At 39.2% G+C, this 16980-nt stretch overlaps 1 protein-coding gene across 1 annotated transcript in view; it reads left to right on the top strand.

Annotated features, from left to right (window-relative positions):
* Window positions 1-16980, top strand: part of PRODH (proline dehydrogenase 1) — a 52692-nt gene that overhangs the window by 20541 nt on the left and 15171 nt on the right. The window contains exons 4-7 of the mRNA XM_089489637.1: window positions 6895-7044; window positions 8129-8193; window positions 10112-10228; window positions 12315-12394. Coding sequence (XP_089345763.1) covers window positions 6895-7044; window positions 8129-8193; window positions 10112-10228; window positions 12315-12394 — 412 coding nt within the window. The remainder of the gene's footprint in view (window positions 1-6894; window positions 7045-8128; window positions 8194-10111; window positions 10229-12314; window positions 12395-16980) is intronic.

Below are 16980 nucleotides of genomic sequence, written 5' to 3'. Positions count from 1 at the left end.
ACCTCCAGAATTTTGAAGTGAACTGAGAACCCCGGTCAGTCAGTATTTGAAGAGGAACTCCATGTAAGCGAACAATCTCTCTTATGAACATGTCAGCTGTCTCAGTTGCTGATGGGAGGTGTTTCAGTGGTATGAAATGCGCCATTTTGGTCAGTCTGTCTACAACAACCATGATGGTATTATATCCGTTAGATAAAGGTAATTCCACTATAAAGTCCATTGATACGGAGGACCATGGCGATTGGGGAGTGGGAATAATTTGTAACAATCCCGGAGGGCATTGGTGTGAGGTCTTGTTCCTTGCACAAACTTGGCATGAGTTCACATAGTCTTTTGCATTCATTGCCATGTTAGGCCACCAGAAGCGACGGCGAAGCAAACTGAGCGTTCCTGAGATCCCTGGATGCCCTGCCAACGGGGCGTCATGGCAGATGCGGAGAGCGTCGGTCACAAAAGGTGGAGGTATTATCAATTTATTTTGATGGTAAAAGAGTCCTCCTTTCCTCTGCAACGGTTGAACTGTAGGACGATGAACTCTGAATTTGAAGTAGTCCCTCAGGGAGCTAATAAAATCTTTCTTGGTGACCAAAAAATGTCTCGGGGGAATTATTGGTTGGGTGGTGTTGGGGTCATCCTGTTCATTGACGTATTGGCGAGATAAAGCGTCAGCCTTGCCATTTTTACTTCCTGGTCTGTAAGTTATGTGAAAATTGAATCTTGTAAAAAAAAGAGACCAGCGCGCCTGACGAGGTCGTAGTCTCTTGGCTCGTTGAAGATATTCCAGATTGCGGTGGTCGGTAAAGATAACAAACGGATGTCGAGAACCCTCGAGATGATGTCTCCATTCCTCTAGTGCACACTTTATTGATAGCAACTCACGATCGCCTATGTCGTAATTCTTCTCAGCCGGTGAGAGTTTGCGAGAGAAAAATGCTATAGGGTGAAGTAGATTTTTAGGTCCTTGTCTTTGAGAAAGGATAGCCCCCACCGCTACTGTAGAGGCGTCTACCTCCAAAATAAAAGGCAGATCAGAATTGGGATGTACCAGTATAGGAGCAGAGGTAAATCTTTGTTTAAGCGTGGCGAAAGCCTCCTCGGCCTTTGTGCTCCATAAAAACTTGGTATTTTTGGATGTTAGGGTTGTGAGAGGAAGGACGACTCTGGAAAAATTATGAATGAAACGCCTATAGAAATTAGCAAATCCAAGGAATCGTTGCACATCTTTACGTGATTGAGGCTGTGGCCACTGTTCAATGGCCTTCACTTTAGTTTTGTCCATTTCGATGCCTTTGGATGAAATGTGAAATCCCAAGAAGTCTATATTATTAGTTTCAAACTTGCATTTTTCTATTTTGGCGAACAAACGGTGGGCACGAAGACGTGAAAGAACCTGGTGTACATGGCTGCGGTGCTCTTGGAGGGTAGCGGAAAAGATCAATATATCATCAAGATAGACAACCATGAAAGTATCTAATAAATCCCGGAAAATATCGTTGACAAAGTTTTGAAAGGTAGCTGGAGCATTACATAGTCCATAGGGCATCACTAAGTATTCGAAGTGTCCATAACGAGTACGAAATGCAGTCTTCCACTCATGACCGTCTTTAATACGCACAAGGTTATATGCTCCTCGTAGATCTAGTTTAGTGAAAATAGCGGCTTGCTTTAAACGTTCGAATAATTCCGGGATGAGAGGAAGAGGGTATCGATTTTTTATGGTTATAGCGTTTAGTTCTCTGTAGTCCACGCAGGGCCGTAAACCCCCATCCTTCTTTCCTACAAAGAATATTCCTGCCCCGGCCGGAGAGGTGGATGGACGAATAAAACCCTTGGCTAGGTGTTCGTCGAGGTAATCTCGTAGTACTTTCAGTTCTGATTCCGACAAGGGATATATACGGCCGTAAGGAATTTTAGATCCAGGTATGAGGTCTATAGGACAGTCGTATGAACGGTGTGGCGGAAGACATTCAACTCCCTTCTCATCAAACACGTCCTGGAATTCCATATAGCATGAAGGCAAACCCGGTATGGAGGTTCTGGATACAGTAGGGGACGTTTGAAGAGAAATATGTGCAGTACTGAGACAATGGCGGATGCAGAACGGAGAGGAAAATGTTACTTGTCCTGTAGTCCAATGAATGACAGGATCATGTTGCTTGAGCCAGGGCAGGCCCAAGATTAATGGAAATAAAGGGGAATTGATGACATCAAAGGTTATTCTCTCTGTATGCCTATTCCCTATAGAACAGGTGAGTGGGACAGTTTCTAAATGCACTGGTCCGGAAGACACGGGTGAGCCATCAATGGTCTGGATAAATACCTCATGTTTCTTAGAAGAGGTAGGGATCTTCTGTTTGGCGAGGTATTCTTTATCAATTATATTGCTGCTTGCCCCGGAATCGATGATGGCTTGGAGATGAAGTTGATGAGATCCCCACTGTAAACGCAGAGGAACAGATAGGTGAGTAGCGGTCTCCAGAAGTATGGACGAAATACAATAGGATCTGTTTCTGGACTCACCTCTAGGTGATTTAGGACAGATAGGGCAGGCCGACAGGAGATGGGAATCCGCTCCACAATATAAACATAAATTATTGTCCCTACGTCTGTTCTTTTCCTGAACGGACAGAGAAGATCTGGCTAGCCCGATCTGCATAGGTTCCACCTCCGATAGAGGTGAGGGTGTAGGAGTAGGATCCTGTGAACGAGGCATAGATGTTCTCCATGAGGGAGTCCAGGGACGTTGTTTCTCGGCCCTACGTTCTCGCAATCTCCGATCAATAGAAAGAGCCAAAGCCATCAGAGGTTCAAGTGAATCGGGAACTTGGCCATGAGCCAATTCGTCACGAACAGCATCCGAAAGACCCAGGCGAAATTGGTCAGCAAGGGCGTAATCGTTCCATTTAGTATCTGCAACGAGGCATCGGAACTCGGTAATGTACTCCTCCACTGGACGGCGGCCTTGCGATAAGGTACGGATAGCTGAACATGCCGAGGAGTGGAGGTGTGGGTCATCGTATAGTGAGGACAAAGTAGCAATAAAGGAGGTGTAATTATGAATAACAGGATCATTTGAAGATAATAAACGATGTGCCCAACTTGCAGGTTCACCCTCCATTAACAAAATCATTGAACGAATCTTCACGGAGTCAGAATTATAAGTACGTGGTTTAACAGAAAAAATGAGTTCGCAATTAGTAATAAATGCACGGAAAGTCTTTCGGTCTCCGGAGAATTTGGTTGGTAAAGGAACTTGGGGTTCAAACGACGGTCCTAACTCTGGAGCTGCAACGGAGGGAGCAGGTGGTGGAGAAGGGTTAATAGGAGCAGCAACTTGGTTTTTGAGGTCAGCTACTTCATTATGAAGATTTCCATATTGAGCTTGCATGTCCATCATCATTTGGGCCAGCTTCTCCATCTTGTCGTTCATATCTGAAAGTGTGGCTTGGAGTCCTGCAGGAACCATAGTAATGGCTGAAGTATACTGTCACTATCCGGAAGTGAGCTGGTAAGTGAAAGGTTCCTAATAGCAAAAAACTCCAATACACACAGGACACAAATCCAGGCGAGGTACAATAGGGCACGAGCGGAGGCAGAGTCAAAAAACAAGCAGGGGGTCAGAGGCAGGCAGCAAATAGATAATGGTCAGTAAGTGAGAATAGGGTCTGGTACACAAAGGGTCAAAACACAGAGAACGCTTCGGTATAGGAATCCAACTTCAACTGATACTTCAGCAAAGGATACTGGGACTGAAGCGTCTAAATACGTTCGAATTTGGCGCCAAAATGACGTCAGTATTTGAAACGTGTTGCTATGGCAACGGTGGAGCGTGTCCTGCGTCTCACTGGATTCTGCCGGCAGCTAGAGAGAGACGCGTCTCCCTGGCAACGGAGCGAGCGCCCCCTCCCTCCTGTTAACCTCCGGCTGCAGCTGCGTGGGAGTGTAGCTGGAGAGGCCCTGCTTGCTGCTGTGTCAGTAAGCCGGGAAGGAGCAGAGATGTCAGCGTGGGAACGATGGCTGGGGTAAGTACTTGCTTTATGACACATATATATACACACGTGTGTGTGTGTGTGTGTGTGTGTATATATATATATATATATATATATATATACACACCAGCTTACAAACACACTGACCATCTTACACCAACATACATACACTGCACTCACACCCCTTTCTCCCCATCTCTTACCTTTCTCATCTTCTATCTTCTTTCTTCCATCCAGTCGTGGGAGCACGAGGTCTGTCATGTCAGACCTCTGTTTACTGCTCCCTCATCACTACGCGCCGGCAATTGAGGCCGAGCGCCCGGACATGACGTCATCACCGCGCTCGGCATCAATAGCCGGCGCGTAGTGATTAGGGAGCAGGGAAGTCAAGATCTGAAGTGCCAGACCTTGAGCTCCCTAATGTCGGGCTAGTTAGAGGGAGGTCGTGATCTCCCCAACCAGCCCTGCTGATCAGGGCTAGTTGGGGAGATCACGATCTTGCACCTACCTCGGCGTGGCCCTGAAGACCGGCCCAGGGGAGGCGGCTTCTCCTCTCGCCCCTCCCCTAGAGATTTGTGGCTTCGTGGGACTCTCCGGCTGGGTAAGTATTCGGTACTCGGTTAGTACCCGGCGTAGAAGACGACCCCCGACTTTTAAGAAGATTTTCTGGGCTTAAAAAGTCGTCTTATATGCCGGAATATACGGTATATATAGATTTTTTTTGTGTCATTAAAGGTGTCCTCCATTATAGACTGGATTTTGAGTTTTTATGGTATGACTCCATTTGGCTTCTGTTGACAATGGAAGATAATCCTCCCCGCTCCACCTCTGCGCTGCCTGCAAAGTCTACCATAGTCCAGGGGTTCAAACCAATAAAGGGAGAGGAAACTTTGTGCAATTGAATGTCCTAAGTAAAGTATTCAATGGTCAGGAAGAGGGTGCTTTTGATAACTAAAGAAAGCAACGGTATATTACAATATCAGAAGATAAGCTTTCACGCAAATCTTATCTTCTGATATTGTATGCAAGGTCATTAAACACATGCTTGTATGGACAAATGTTTTCGTACCAGGTTGAGGCGAGCATTAAGGTTTGATCACTAAATCTGGAGCTCATTTCAAGCCTTGCTATCACTATGGAATGCATTATAAAGGGGCAAACCCCAGTGCCTTTATCGTTCAAGAAGGGCTGTGCTGGCCCGGCATAATGTATTAATTGGGTTAGTTCCTGGAAGAATTCTCAGTTTTAACAATGCATTATGCAGGTTCAGCTCTTGCTGCGTGAGATGCTTACCACTTTGTTTCCATCATAATGTTCTTGGAAGCTCCTCCAATTGACAGAGTATGCTAAGGTTCTTCAGTGAGCTAAGAGTTAATGAACATTTATGGTTGACACGTGTATTTATATATTCTATTGATTTATATAATGGCATCATGTGCCACAGACCCGTACAATTGGTAAACGGGGAAATAAGTACTTACAGAAAAAGGTGTTAAGGCCACTGCTGAAAGCGAGCTTTACTCCCAATGATGTTTCATTTATGTTAACATTGCTTGCTGTATATTGATATAATTGTCTGGAACTGCATTTTTTATTAGCAATAATATAAGCTAGTGTTTTTACTATTTTAAAGGGCAAAATGTAGGCTGAGCTGAGTGGAAACCATTATCTTTATTTTAGTACTAAGTTCTTTTTCCTCCCCTCCAATTGTAAAGGTTACACACACATGGTCACGGTTTCCTAAAAAGCTGATTATATAGACAGCTATGGGTGGATGTTGGATTTATAACTAAAGGGTACATGAACAGATCCAACAATTTAGTGGTTTAAAAAAAAAATATATATATTTTTTTGTTTTTGTTTCAATCCCAAACCAGCCAGACCATCCGCCTTCATCCATTATTCTGTCAGATAGGTATGACAAGTGTGAAATTGGTCTTTGCTTATTTTATCTGACTTGTAAAAATAAAATGCATTCGTCCTTAATAAAAAATTTGGTTTCCTGCCGTTTTATGGAGAACAAAAATAAAATTTTTATAGAAGTAAAAATAATTCTCGTTTTAAAACAATATTAACACAGTGTGTATTCTGATCTCATGCTGGGCTAACTGGTGAGTTTGTTGTCTGTGGTTTGTCTAATGCTGGCCAAAGGCACTGGCGGTTATGGACAGGCTTTGTTGAAACAGGCCACAGTAGACATGGTTATTGTGCATAAATCTTTTTTTTTTTTTTTTTTTTTTAGTTCATTAATTACTATCTGTCAGTATCCTAACCACATAGATATGTGTCAATATTTATTTGTATTAATATATATATTTCTTTGTCGAAAGCCAAACTTATGTACAACAGTCTACCTAGAAGAATTGATGCTGTTTTGAAGGCAAAGGGTGGTCACACCAAATATTGATATTATTTCGATTTTTCTTCTGTTTACTTACTTTGCATTTTGTTAAATAATAAAAATAAGTTAAGATTGAAAGCAATCTTACATGACAGCTTTTTTTTTTTTTCACACCACCTCAAACTTTTGCATGGTACTGTAAATGATATACACGCTTCTTTTCCAAGTGTCGATAAACTATTATTTTCAAGATGGCCCTTTGTCAGGCCAACTGAGAAATCCTAAAGATATGTATATTTGAGAAATATCTTTAAAGTGGCAAACATACCTTTTCCCACCTTTAAGCTAAACGACCTGGGTTTCACATGTTGTTTTGCATGGGCATGAAAGTTTGACAAGTGTTCTTCTCAATACTTGAAGGTGCTCAGTCATGCACCAGCCTCGAAGATCAATGAAACCTTGATTCCATATTTATTTTGTTTTGGCTTTTGAGTCTTGAAGTTTGCAAAATGTATGCATATTAAGCCTTTTTTTTTTTTTTTTGTTTAATATTTTTCATTGTAGGTGTGGCACGGCGAGAGAAGAAATACAGAGTCCAGCCTGGCTTTGGAGACCGACGTGGAGGAGTTATTAGTGCTCGAACATACTTTTACGCTGATGAAGCAAAATGTGACCATCATATGGAAACATTTCTCAGATGTATTGAAGCTTCAGGTACGCTTGGGCCACCTCAGACCTTAGTAAGGAGACTTCTAATATTTCTATGCACCAAGACGAAGGTTACGTTTTAAAGGACAATTGTCGTTGTAAATGTGGTGCAATCCCCATAGCAACCAATGGAATGTCCCTAGACTAGATTTTCTTTTTATACGTGAGCTCCTATGTTATGCTATGCACTTAGATGGAAAATAGCACATTGTGTGGTGATCATTGCATTGCTGTCAAATCTTTCCTAAATATTCTCGCAGACTCAAAAGTAGTATAAAAAAATGTAGATATGATTTAGTCATTGGCTTATATATCATAAAAGGTCCATCAGAGCATACATTTCTGCCAGAGGGAAGTTTTCTTTAGCAAATCTTTCCTTGACAGTTTACAATAAGATTAGGATGTAATTTATTTAAATATGATGTTCCACTGTGATAATGTACACTTTGTGGCTCAATGGGCAGATTTATTTGATCATGAATTCCAGGTGGTATTTATTTTTTCCGCGAAATGTTTCCCACTTGAAATGAATTTGGATACAGTATGGTTTTTTTTCTGTATGCAATTAAAGTGTAAGGATTTTTTCATGTTTGATAAGCCATTGGGTTTTCTTTATGAAAGGAGTGGACTAATTCTATTGTATTCTGCAAAGAGGAGAGCCATCTTTTAGTATTATCCAGAGGCACTAAGGGTGTCAATAACTAGGGAGTTTGCAGGCGAGTTGAACTTTCTAGCTCTGTTATATTCTGAAGAGTCAACCCTAGGGAGCTTCTCCTGCAAGAAAGGCAGGCTGGCCCTGCATAATGCATAGTTAAATTGGTGGGATGGCTTTTGCCAAATTAACTGTGCAGACTCGTCCCTTGCTGTGGGGCAAGGTGACTGTGGTTGGACTTAATTATTAAGCGTAAATCTTCAATAAACCTGCAAAATCCTGAACTAGTGCCTACACCCATACTTGCAGGTCAACAAGGATTTTTATTGCGGTGTGATTTGCCCCAACTTTCTTGTGGGAAGGTATTGGGTTTCCCCCTGGGTTTATAATGTTGCTTTTTAGTGATATTCATTATTATTATTTTATTAAAATTGACAGGTGGCAGTTCTGAAGATGGTTTTTCCGCCATTAAGCTTACAGCATTAGGACGGCCCCAGTTTTTGGTAAGGTTTCAGTCCAGATTTGGTTATTTTCAGTTTCATTTTTATTTTGTTGTTAATTCCATTCACCTTTAGCACTGTGTATTTAAGAAAGACCTAAAAACAATAATACGATATCCAAACATTATTTTACACAAATGGATTTTGAATAATAAAGGAATTAGCTAGTTGAGGTAATGAAGACGCGGAAAATCGTCTTGCAACGTTCTGCTATTGACATCCTTATTGAGCTTGTAATTTAAGTGACTCGCAGTGTGTTTCTTGCCTTTGGTACATAAGTCAATGTCACTTTAGACCAGGCTGATTTAATACACAGAGGAAAACCACAGTGGTTATTTGCATACGTTGTGTTATATAACCCTCCGATGTTGCTGAATTCAGCTGTGACTGATCCTGTATCCATTCACCGAATCAAACACCAGTACAAATTTCACATTAGCGAGGTTACTCAGCCACAACAGTATCTTCAGTATACTGGAGATGCGTCTTTGTGCATCTCTGTCACTCCAGCTATCTCATGGATTACAGCTCCTGTCATGTTCAGCCTGAAGGCTCTGGTAGTCACTGTTAGCATGAGTTGTATCTGGAACTCCAGAGTCCACATGTTGGCTCTACCTGTTTTATACAGTAAGATGTTGTTTGTGGTTTGTTCACGTTATGTCAAAACTCTTTTCTTGTAGTCAAATTTAAATTAATGGCCCACATGCACCAATTACTTTCACAAGCTTTGTCATGGCCACTGATTTCCTTCTCCAGTTTCCCACCATAGTACCATCTGTTCTGTGTCAACAGACTGCGAGACTAATGGACTGAAAATATTGAATCAAAACTCTTATCGACGTTAATAGGGTTTATCGACTAAAGCTTGGGTTGGCAAGAGAGTTTGCTTGAGGGTTGTGGTTTAAACTTCTTGAATTTACTATGTATCATAAAGGGCAGCCCCTGGCTATTTGCTGTACAAGAAACTTAGAGCTGACCCTACATAATGAATAGTTCAGTCAATTAACTTAAGAAATCTCACAGATTCATATACGCTTTATAATGTGCCATTTAAGCTCTGCTTTAAACTGAAATACAACGAGGTTGGGTCAGGAGATAAAACGGCAACTCTCCAGCAAGATCAGCCCCAGCTTCCTTTTTTTAAGGCATTAACCCTAAATGTGACGCAAGCAGATGCTACTGACTGTATGTATAATGCTTATCTGAGAATCCTTGGACATAGTGACCATGTTACTAGTAAAAGCATTTTAGTACTAGTATGGAATCCTCACTCCTGGCTCCGCATCTGGGATTAGCAGAAATGGCAGGTTGGTAGGGAATTGCCACCCAGCACCCAGGTTCTTAGTTGGGCAGGCGAGGGGTCGAGTATTAATAACATCTATCCACAGCAACATTTATTGTTGTTCTGCTCTAAAAAGAGCAACACTTGCCTTAGACTCTGAATTTAAATGCTTCAGCATACAGCAAGATACTCTTCTGCAATTAAATGTTTATTGGATTAAGAGGATCCGAGTATGCGACCAAATTCTGTAGCCTTTTTGTTTTCCCTCTGTCATAGATTTGGAATTAGGAAAACAACTGTTGCAATATAAACTAACAGGTCTGCTGTTTGTTTCTATATGCAGGATGCTGTGTTCAATCATGGTCTGAATTAATGGGCCAGTTTTACCCTGTAGCAATCAATGTAATTTACCATTTCCATTAAAATACAATTTGGCTTAAATTAGCTGTTTAATTCACTGTCTTTTTGTTGCCTACCCATAATATAGCAGTTGTTCTCACTTTTTTGGAAGTATGGTTATCATTTTAAAGCATATTAAAGCCATTAATACAGAACACTCATGTGTTGGCTTTGTATGAGGAGTTGTAGCTTGATCACAAAATCAGTATTAAACTTATTTTTCTTTTATTCTTATTTCAGTTACAGTTTTCAGAAGTCCTTATAAAATGGAAAGGTTTCTTCCACCAGCTCGCTGCAGACCAAGGCAAGGGCGGACTAGCTGCTGTTGAAATTGAACTGGAAGTGGAAAAACTCCAGGTAGGAAGATAAAAAGATAGAATGTGATGAAAGTCATTCATTGCATAAAGTTAGACCTACAGTCAAATCCACGGTAAACACTCTTATTGCACTTGTTGTAGCATATGGATGGCATGTCCTTCACCCACCTAGCTTTATGGCATGGAAGCTAAATTGTAATTGATCTTTGCTAAGCAGATCCATTGCAAAAATGTATTGAACGACCCTCAATGACTACAAGTTCCACCATATTCAACAGTGGTGTTCTTTGAAGTTATACGGGCAAAGACAGATTTAAACAGAAGGTGCAGCTTGTGTTGGGCCCTAGGGTAAACTTAATAGCTCCATGCCAGTATTCCAGAGAAAATGAAGAATGGCTTCCTTCTCACATTTCCTGGCTTGTTTTTTCTAAAAAATAAGCCTGAGAGACAGGGCTTGCTTTCATGGTGGATTTAAAATGGTGGATTTAATGTCCTGATTGACCACTGGTTGACGTTGAAGTTTACATGGTGCAGTGCCTTCACACTGTGTATCTACAGCCTTAGATTACACTCTGGTAATTTGGACAAGAGGACAAATGGTGCCAAGGTTGTGTGCTTACAGGGCTTTTTTGCATCCCTGTTTTTATTTCTTTTTTTGTTTACAAAGTAATTATAGAGTAAAGAGACAAAATTAGGTAGGAGAGAAACAGAAACGCAGCACATTCAGACAAAAGAAGTGCGCATGCATTTTTAATAAGATGGAAATAAGTTACTTTAACTGTGATTGGATCTTTCTAGGAAAGTCAATTACACTGATTAGTTTGTTTCAAGGTCTCCTCTAAAGTAGCCTGCAATGCCTAAAATTTCTAAAATGAGAAGCACAGAAAACTAGAGAGTAATTGTCTGTTTGTAGCACAGCTTCTAGAACACGGAAAAACATATTTTATTTAGCATAAGCTAAATAATTCCTTTATTAAAGGACCAGTGCCATTTTTTTAGAACTATTCGGCCCATCTAATTTGCCCATCGTTCCTGAAGTATAGCAGCAAACCTTAATCATTTATTGGTCTTATCTTAGATTCAGGATAGTTGGATCCCTATCCCATGCATGATTAAACGTCTTCACTGTTTACATATATCACTTTTGCCTGGAGTCTTATCTACTATCCTCTGTGTAAAGTTAAACTTCCTTACTTTACAGCTAAACCTTTGGCCGTCTAGTTTTAGGTTATGATCTCTTGTTCTAACATTTCTCCTCCCTTTTCCTCCTGTACTTTGTTAAACCCCTTTAGATATTTACACAGTAAAATGACTAGTCTTATTTTAGTAAAACCCCATAAGCGCAAAATGTCTAACTCCTCTACATTTGATGGAAATTACATTCTGCATGTGCATTAAGCATGATGCACAATTCAGGAAGATGTAGAAGGTACCATTTCCTCAAAGCTGTATCAAGCAATTAATGAGCTATTTGAACCTGAAACCTTGTTAAACATATCAGTATTTTTGTTATGACCTAAACTGAGGTTCTTGGTTCCACAGAATAAAGCATAGCTTGCCATGTTCATACGAAGAGTGCTCCTCAGTCTTAGTTCACACTGAGTGCTAACTGACCTAGTCGCTTGGAGAGATAAGCTTATTATGGTGAAAGTGAGTGCGTATCGTTTGGCTGACATTACTATATGCGTTGGCTTGGTTGACAGCAGTATATGGTATATGAGTGTACATCAGTTTGGCTGAGAGCGGGCAATGTGTTTTAGTTTGGCTAATAGTGGTCAGTATGAGTGTGCGTCAGTTGATTAGTCTCATAAACTTCCTCTTCATTGGTAAACCCAAGGTGGGATTCCGTCCGGTAAAGGATGGCGGATTTCAGGCCCTGCTAGCCATAAATGTTTTAACCACCATCGCTATAAATGATACAGAAGAAAGGGTCAGGTCTAATAGATACATTGTGGAGAATGTCCCTTAGATGTAGTGAGTGCGATATGCTTCACAACCTTCTTTTTTTTTTTTAAAGGTTTTCATTTAATAATCATGATAGAGACAGAACATTTACTTATATATTACTCTTCCACACCTGCAGAAGCAAATCACTCTGAACGCTATACATATTTTTTTATTCTCAGGACAGCTTGGTGAAACTCGGGATTGCTACCAAGGATGAATGCCATAATTGGTTTACTGGAGAAAATCTTGGGCTATCGGGGTATGTTTCATAACAAAAATATCATTTCAGCTGTTATTTTATTTACGCATATGTGCGTTTTACCAATTTTCAGTATGAAATCTATTTGAAATTGAAAGTAGTCATTACCTTGAAGAGACTACAATTGTATTTTCATTTTTTGCTGCAGCAAACATTGTGATGTGTTGCAGATGACTAATAAAGCTTGCTTTTAGTTTAACTGTTTTTTCCCTTTGGTAAAATTATAACATACTTTATTTTTTCTCTTCCTTATTAAACTGTACATGGCGAGTTAAGTAAGCAAAAAGTTACGTTTTAAACAGTTTTACATTTCAAAAGAAAAATGTCTGATATACATGTTTCTGAACCTTGATGGAATGTAAAGTGTTTCAAATTCGTAATGTTGGCTTTGTTGACTATGATCCAATTGCGGTTTTTGCTCTTCTTGCTAAATGCTAATAAGACACCAAGCAGCTCAGAATGGACAAACTGCTTTCTGGCAACTTTGAAAAAGGTCAGAAAAACATTGGTCCTTTAAATAAAAAATATGTAATATTATTGTAGCCAACTTTAATTGATCAATGTCACCTTATATATATTTTTTAATACAAATGCACAGAGGGTTTAGGCAGAATCCTCTGTACACTTTTGACGCATTCCACTGCTCCTTGCTTAAAGCGGTTGCTTTCGCTGAATGCATTTCCTGGCATTTCACAGGATGCTTACTGCCAGATTAACCACTGGTTCAAGAGAGCACAATTAAATTAGAGGGCTTTCTTGCTGATGATTGGCTGCATCTAGCGACCAACACTTGTGCGAAATGTAGACAGCAGAGTAGCAGCGGTGTTTTCACCAGGTCTGTGTGTGTGTGTATAAATATTATATAGAAATACACCCAAATGTATTGTTAAAAGGGAGAGTTGAATGCCCCATTCCGCCCTGGCAAAGAAAAAAAAATTATTATATAGAAATTATTATTACATTATATATAATATATATATATATTATATAGTGTGTGTGTATATATTAGTCATATGGGGGTTTTTTTTTCTTTGCCAGGGCTGAATGGGGCATTCAACTCTCCCTTTTAACAATACATTTGGGTGTATTTCTATATAATATTTAGTTTTGTTTTTTTATGGCTTCATGAACCATTAAATGCTAGAGTTCTGAGTAGCCTGTAGCAGTCATCACATTATCTCAGAACACTAGTTTACTTTCTGCATGCTTTTCCAAGCATGCCTTTTGGGAGATCCAAATAGCTTTTTTTTTAGTGTGTTTTATTTTAAGTGTTTAATGGGGTTAAAGTTTCTGGCTCTGTAAGCAGCTTTGTAAATTCAGTAGAACAGTTTAAGCAGTGTGGTTAGAGGTACGCACTAGAATTTGCAAAGTATTTACTGCAAACCATGCACATGTCAAATATTCAATCATATTGATCAGAGTTGCCAGCACCATGGTTCTGTGTGGTTTTTTTTTTTGTTTTTTTGTGAATTACTTTTTTCCCCCCTCTTTTTCTTAAAGTTGTATACATATGTCAACATATGTAAATACAGTTATGCCTATGATTGGAAACTATTCTATGTGTGGCCTTAGACGGGGGGCTCTTCTCCCTGAACTTGTACTGCGGCCTAAACATAAGTACATGACAGGTTAAATTAAAACGATATCCTTTCCAATGTTATTCCATATTTCTGAGTAATACCCTTTAAAGGGACAGTTTATTGTCCCTGACAGCTCCACTAAAAATGAATATGATTAAAGAACTCTGAGTACTTTAATATTGATCTTACCTGAGATCTTCCTCCTCCTTGGTCTGACGATTTGTGGCATTGATTGTCTACTTGAAGCACCCAATCAGTGGAAGGAAGGTGGTTCCATAGAAATCAATAGGAGGGCTTTTGATGAATGCACATGGGTTCCAAATCAGATCAAAAGTATGTTTACTGTGCTGTACTGGGGATAAAAAGGCAACGTTTTGATTGGTCTTAATCAATCTTCAAGGCATTATAAAATGTCTCCAATAGGCGCGATGAAGACCATTATTGTTACTAGTTTTACAACCCGGCTTGCCGGCATAATTTAAATATGTTATATTTCCAGTAATCAAACTTATTTTATATTAATTATTATATTATAATAATCTCTGTTATAATGTATTTAAGTATTTAAGATTTTAGTCATGTAAACCCTGGTCCCCAATTATAATACAGTTGAAGGTGTCTCACTACTTCAGTGCAGTTTAAGCAAAGTTTTGACGTTTTTACATTTTAATTTATATATTCCATAAACATCTGTGCTTCTAACTTACAGTTATGACAGATGGTGTAATCAAGAATGATATGAAGGTGCACATAACTACGGAGTGTATTTATATACTGGTAACAAGCTCTAAAAAAAAAAAAAAATTAAAAAAAAAATCACTACTTTTTTTCTGGTAATAGAAAAGAGTCCCAAAGTAGATGCAGCAATCTGATCAAGGTCACTTTGGGTCATCTATATTCATCGCTATTCTAGTACTTTCATGGCCCAGGCCCCTGTTTGAATATGTGTAGTGTTTCTCTCCCTACAGTGCTTCTCTCCTTTAAGTGAGTTTTAGTAGCTTTCTTGATAATATTGTTTAGCTAATACATGCATTGTGTAGTTTTTATAGGTCATTTCATTGATTTTTACAGCAATGATTACTAAAATGGATGTTCATGACCCTGCTATCAACTCCAATGTATCATACGAAAGTAATGGCTACTATATTTTTGCCATTATTCCAACGTAAATGTCTGTCATGCTACGCACCAAAGGGTACAGTTAGGGAGGAAATATTGCATTGAGATTCCTTTTTTTGCAGTGTTTTCTGAAGTGGTAAAGCTGTCATATTAAATGTTGAGTTCCACAGAAATACCATTATATCAGGTAGACATGAAGCTTATTGCATTTCTGTCCGTGGGAACAGTCATAAAAACGTGTGTTACTTTTTATATTATGTTGATGGTGATGGATTTTACTCTTAGGTGTCTACAAAGTTACTGTTTAAGGAAAAGCGAGCATTTTACTGATCCACACTATTGCACCTCAAAACCAACAGAGGATCAATGGAAGATGTGACAATATTAAGCCAAACAAAAATGTATTTTGACGTGTGTGTGCTGGGTTCATTACTCTTTCATTTATAGGAATATGTCTTAAATAGCCCAAAGGAATATATAGTTTTCCCTGTTAACTGGCCCTGTGGCATTAAAAATAAATGCCAGCTCAAGGTTTTTGAGGGCCCTAAGCAAAAAAATATGTATTAACCCCTTCTTTAATACAAGTAATAAAAAGAATAATTCTTAATAAACTGAGAAACACTATTTATGATCAGACATTTATCTGAACCAAAATAACATTGATAGTTATTTTATGGGGAATCCATGTTAAACATCTCTGTAGGTCTCGACCGTTATCCCCTGTAGTGGTCCTTTTCACCAGTGTAGCCTAAGCAGCTGATGAATCTGCTTGTACAGTATAGCAGCAACCACCTTTGTAAGGATCCATTAAAAACTTCGAGATGGCAAACACCAGACTTTAACAAAAAGAACTCTTCTGTACAGAAAAAAAAATATACAAAAAATTATTTGCATGGAAGTAGCAGTAACTATAGCATATCATGGAGTGAGGTTCTTCAAGGGTAGTAAGTTGTACCTGTTCCTATGACATTCGTTGCAGCTGCGTTTTCAAGTAGAGGAATATTTGTGTATGCAATTAATAGAATAACACAGGCATTGTATACATTACATCTTAGTTCGTCTAGGCTCCTGCTTTTTGATGTTCCACCCACTGCACTTCCTAGAACTCCATGGAGTTCTCTCATCATGTTGGCCAAATGCCTGGATTCTCATTACCAGGGTCACCTGTAGCTCAGCAATTGAATTACCTTCTTAATATATTTACCTGCTGCTGCTGTTACTGTTTAAAATGTTTTATATAACCTACAACTCTCATAGTGACATATAGCCTACACTTTACTAAGTAGGAGTAACCTCATCTATTTATACCTCTGTGTCTCTTGGGGCTAAAATCGTGACTGTTTCCTCCCTAGCGCTGACAGATCCTAAGCGAACAGAATGACATAAGTCACACTTCATCCTAGATCTGTTAGCTGTTTTCACACCATAGTAAAATAAATAGGGGTATATTAACTCTTTTAGGACATCTTTTTGATGCTTTTGTGTCTGCCATTTAGAAGGTTAATGTAATAATGAATTCAGTAGTATCATTAGTGTTTTAAGACATCGTTTTATGTACAATTTAGAAACTAGCTTCTTTTAGGAGTTATCCCTAGAGATCAACATAAGAAAAAAAAAATATAGCCTGTTAAAAGTCTTTAGTTAACGCTTTTAGAAAGCATGCGCTGACTCCATGTATTTGTCCATTTTAAATATTTCGGATATTCACAAAATGGAAACCAGAGCGATCCAGAAGTGATCTGGGATATGCATGCACATGCTGTCATTTCAAACCATTAACGACTTTTTCACACACTCAAACGCACACATTTCATGTCCTTCATTTACATTGCCGTCGCGTTATTGGGAAAAGAGTTTAGCCACTTGAGGAGTAAAATATGTACTCCG

This window comes from Sceloporus occidentalis, unplaced genomic scaffold (genome assembly GCF_023333645.1).
Source record: "Sceloporus occidentalis isolate IW3139 unplaced genomic scaffold, rSceOcc1.0.p SCAF_40, whole genome shotgun sequence".
Classification (NCBI taxonomy): domain Eukaryota; kingdom Metazoa; phylum Chordata; class Lepidosauria; order Squamata; family Phrynosomatidae; genus Sceloporus; species Sceloporus occidentalis.
This window is presented reverse-complemented; position numbering and strand designations above follow the sequence as displayed.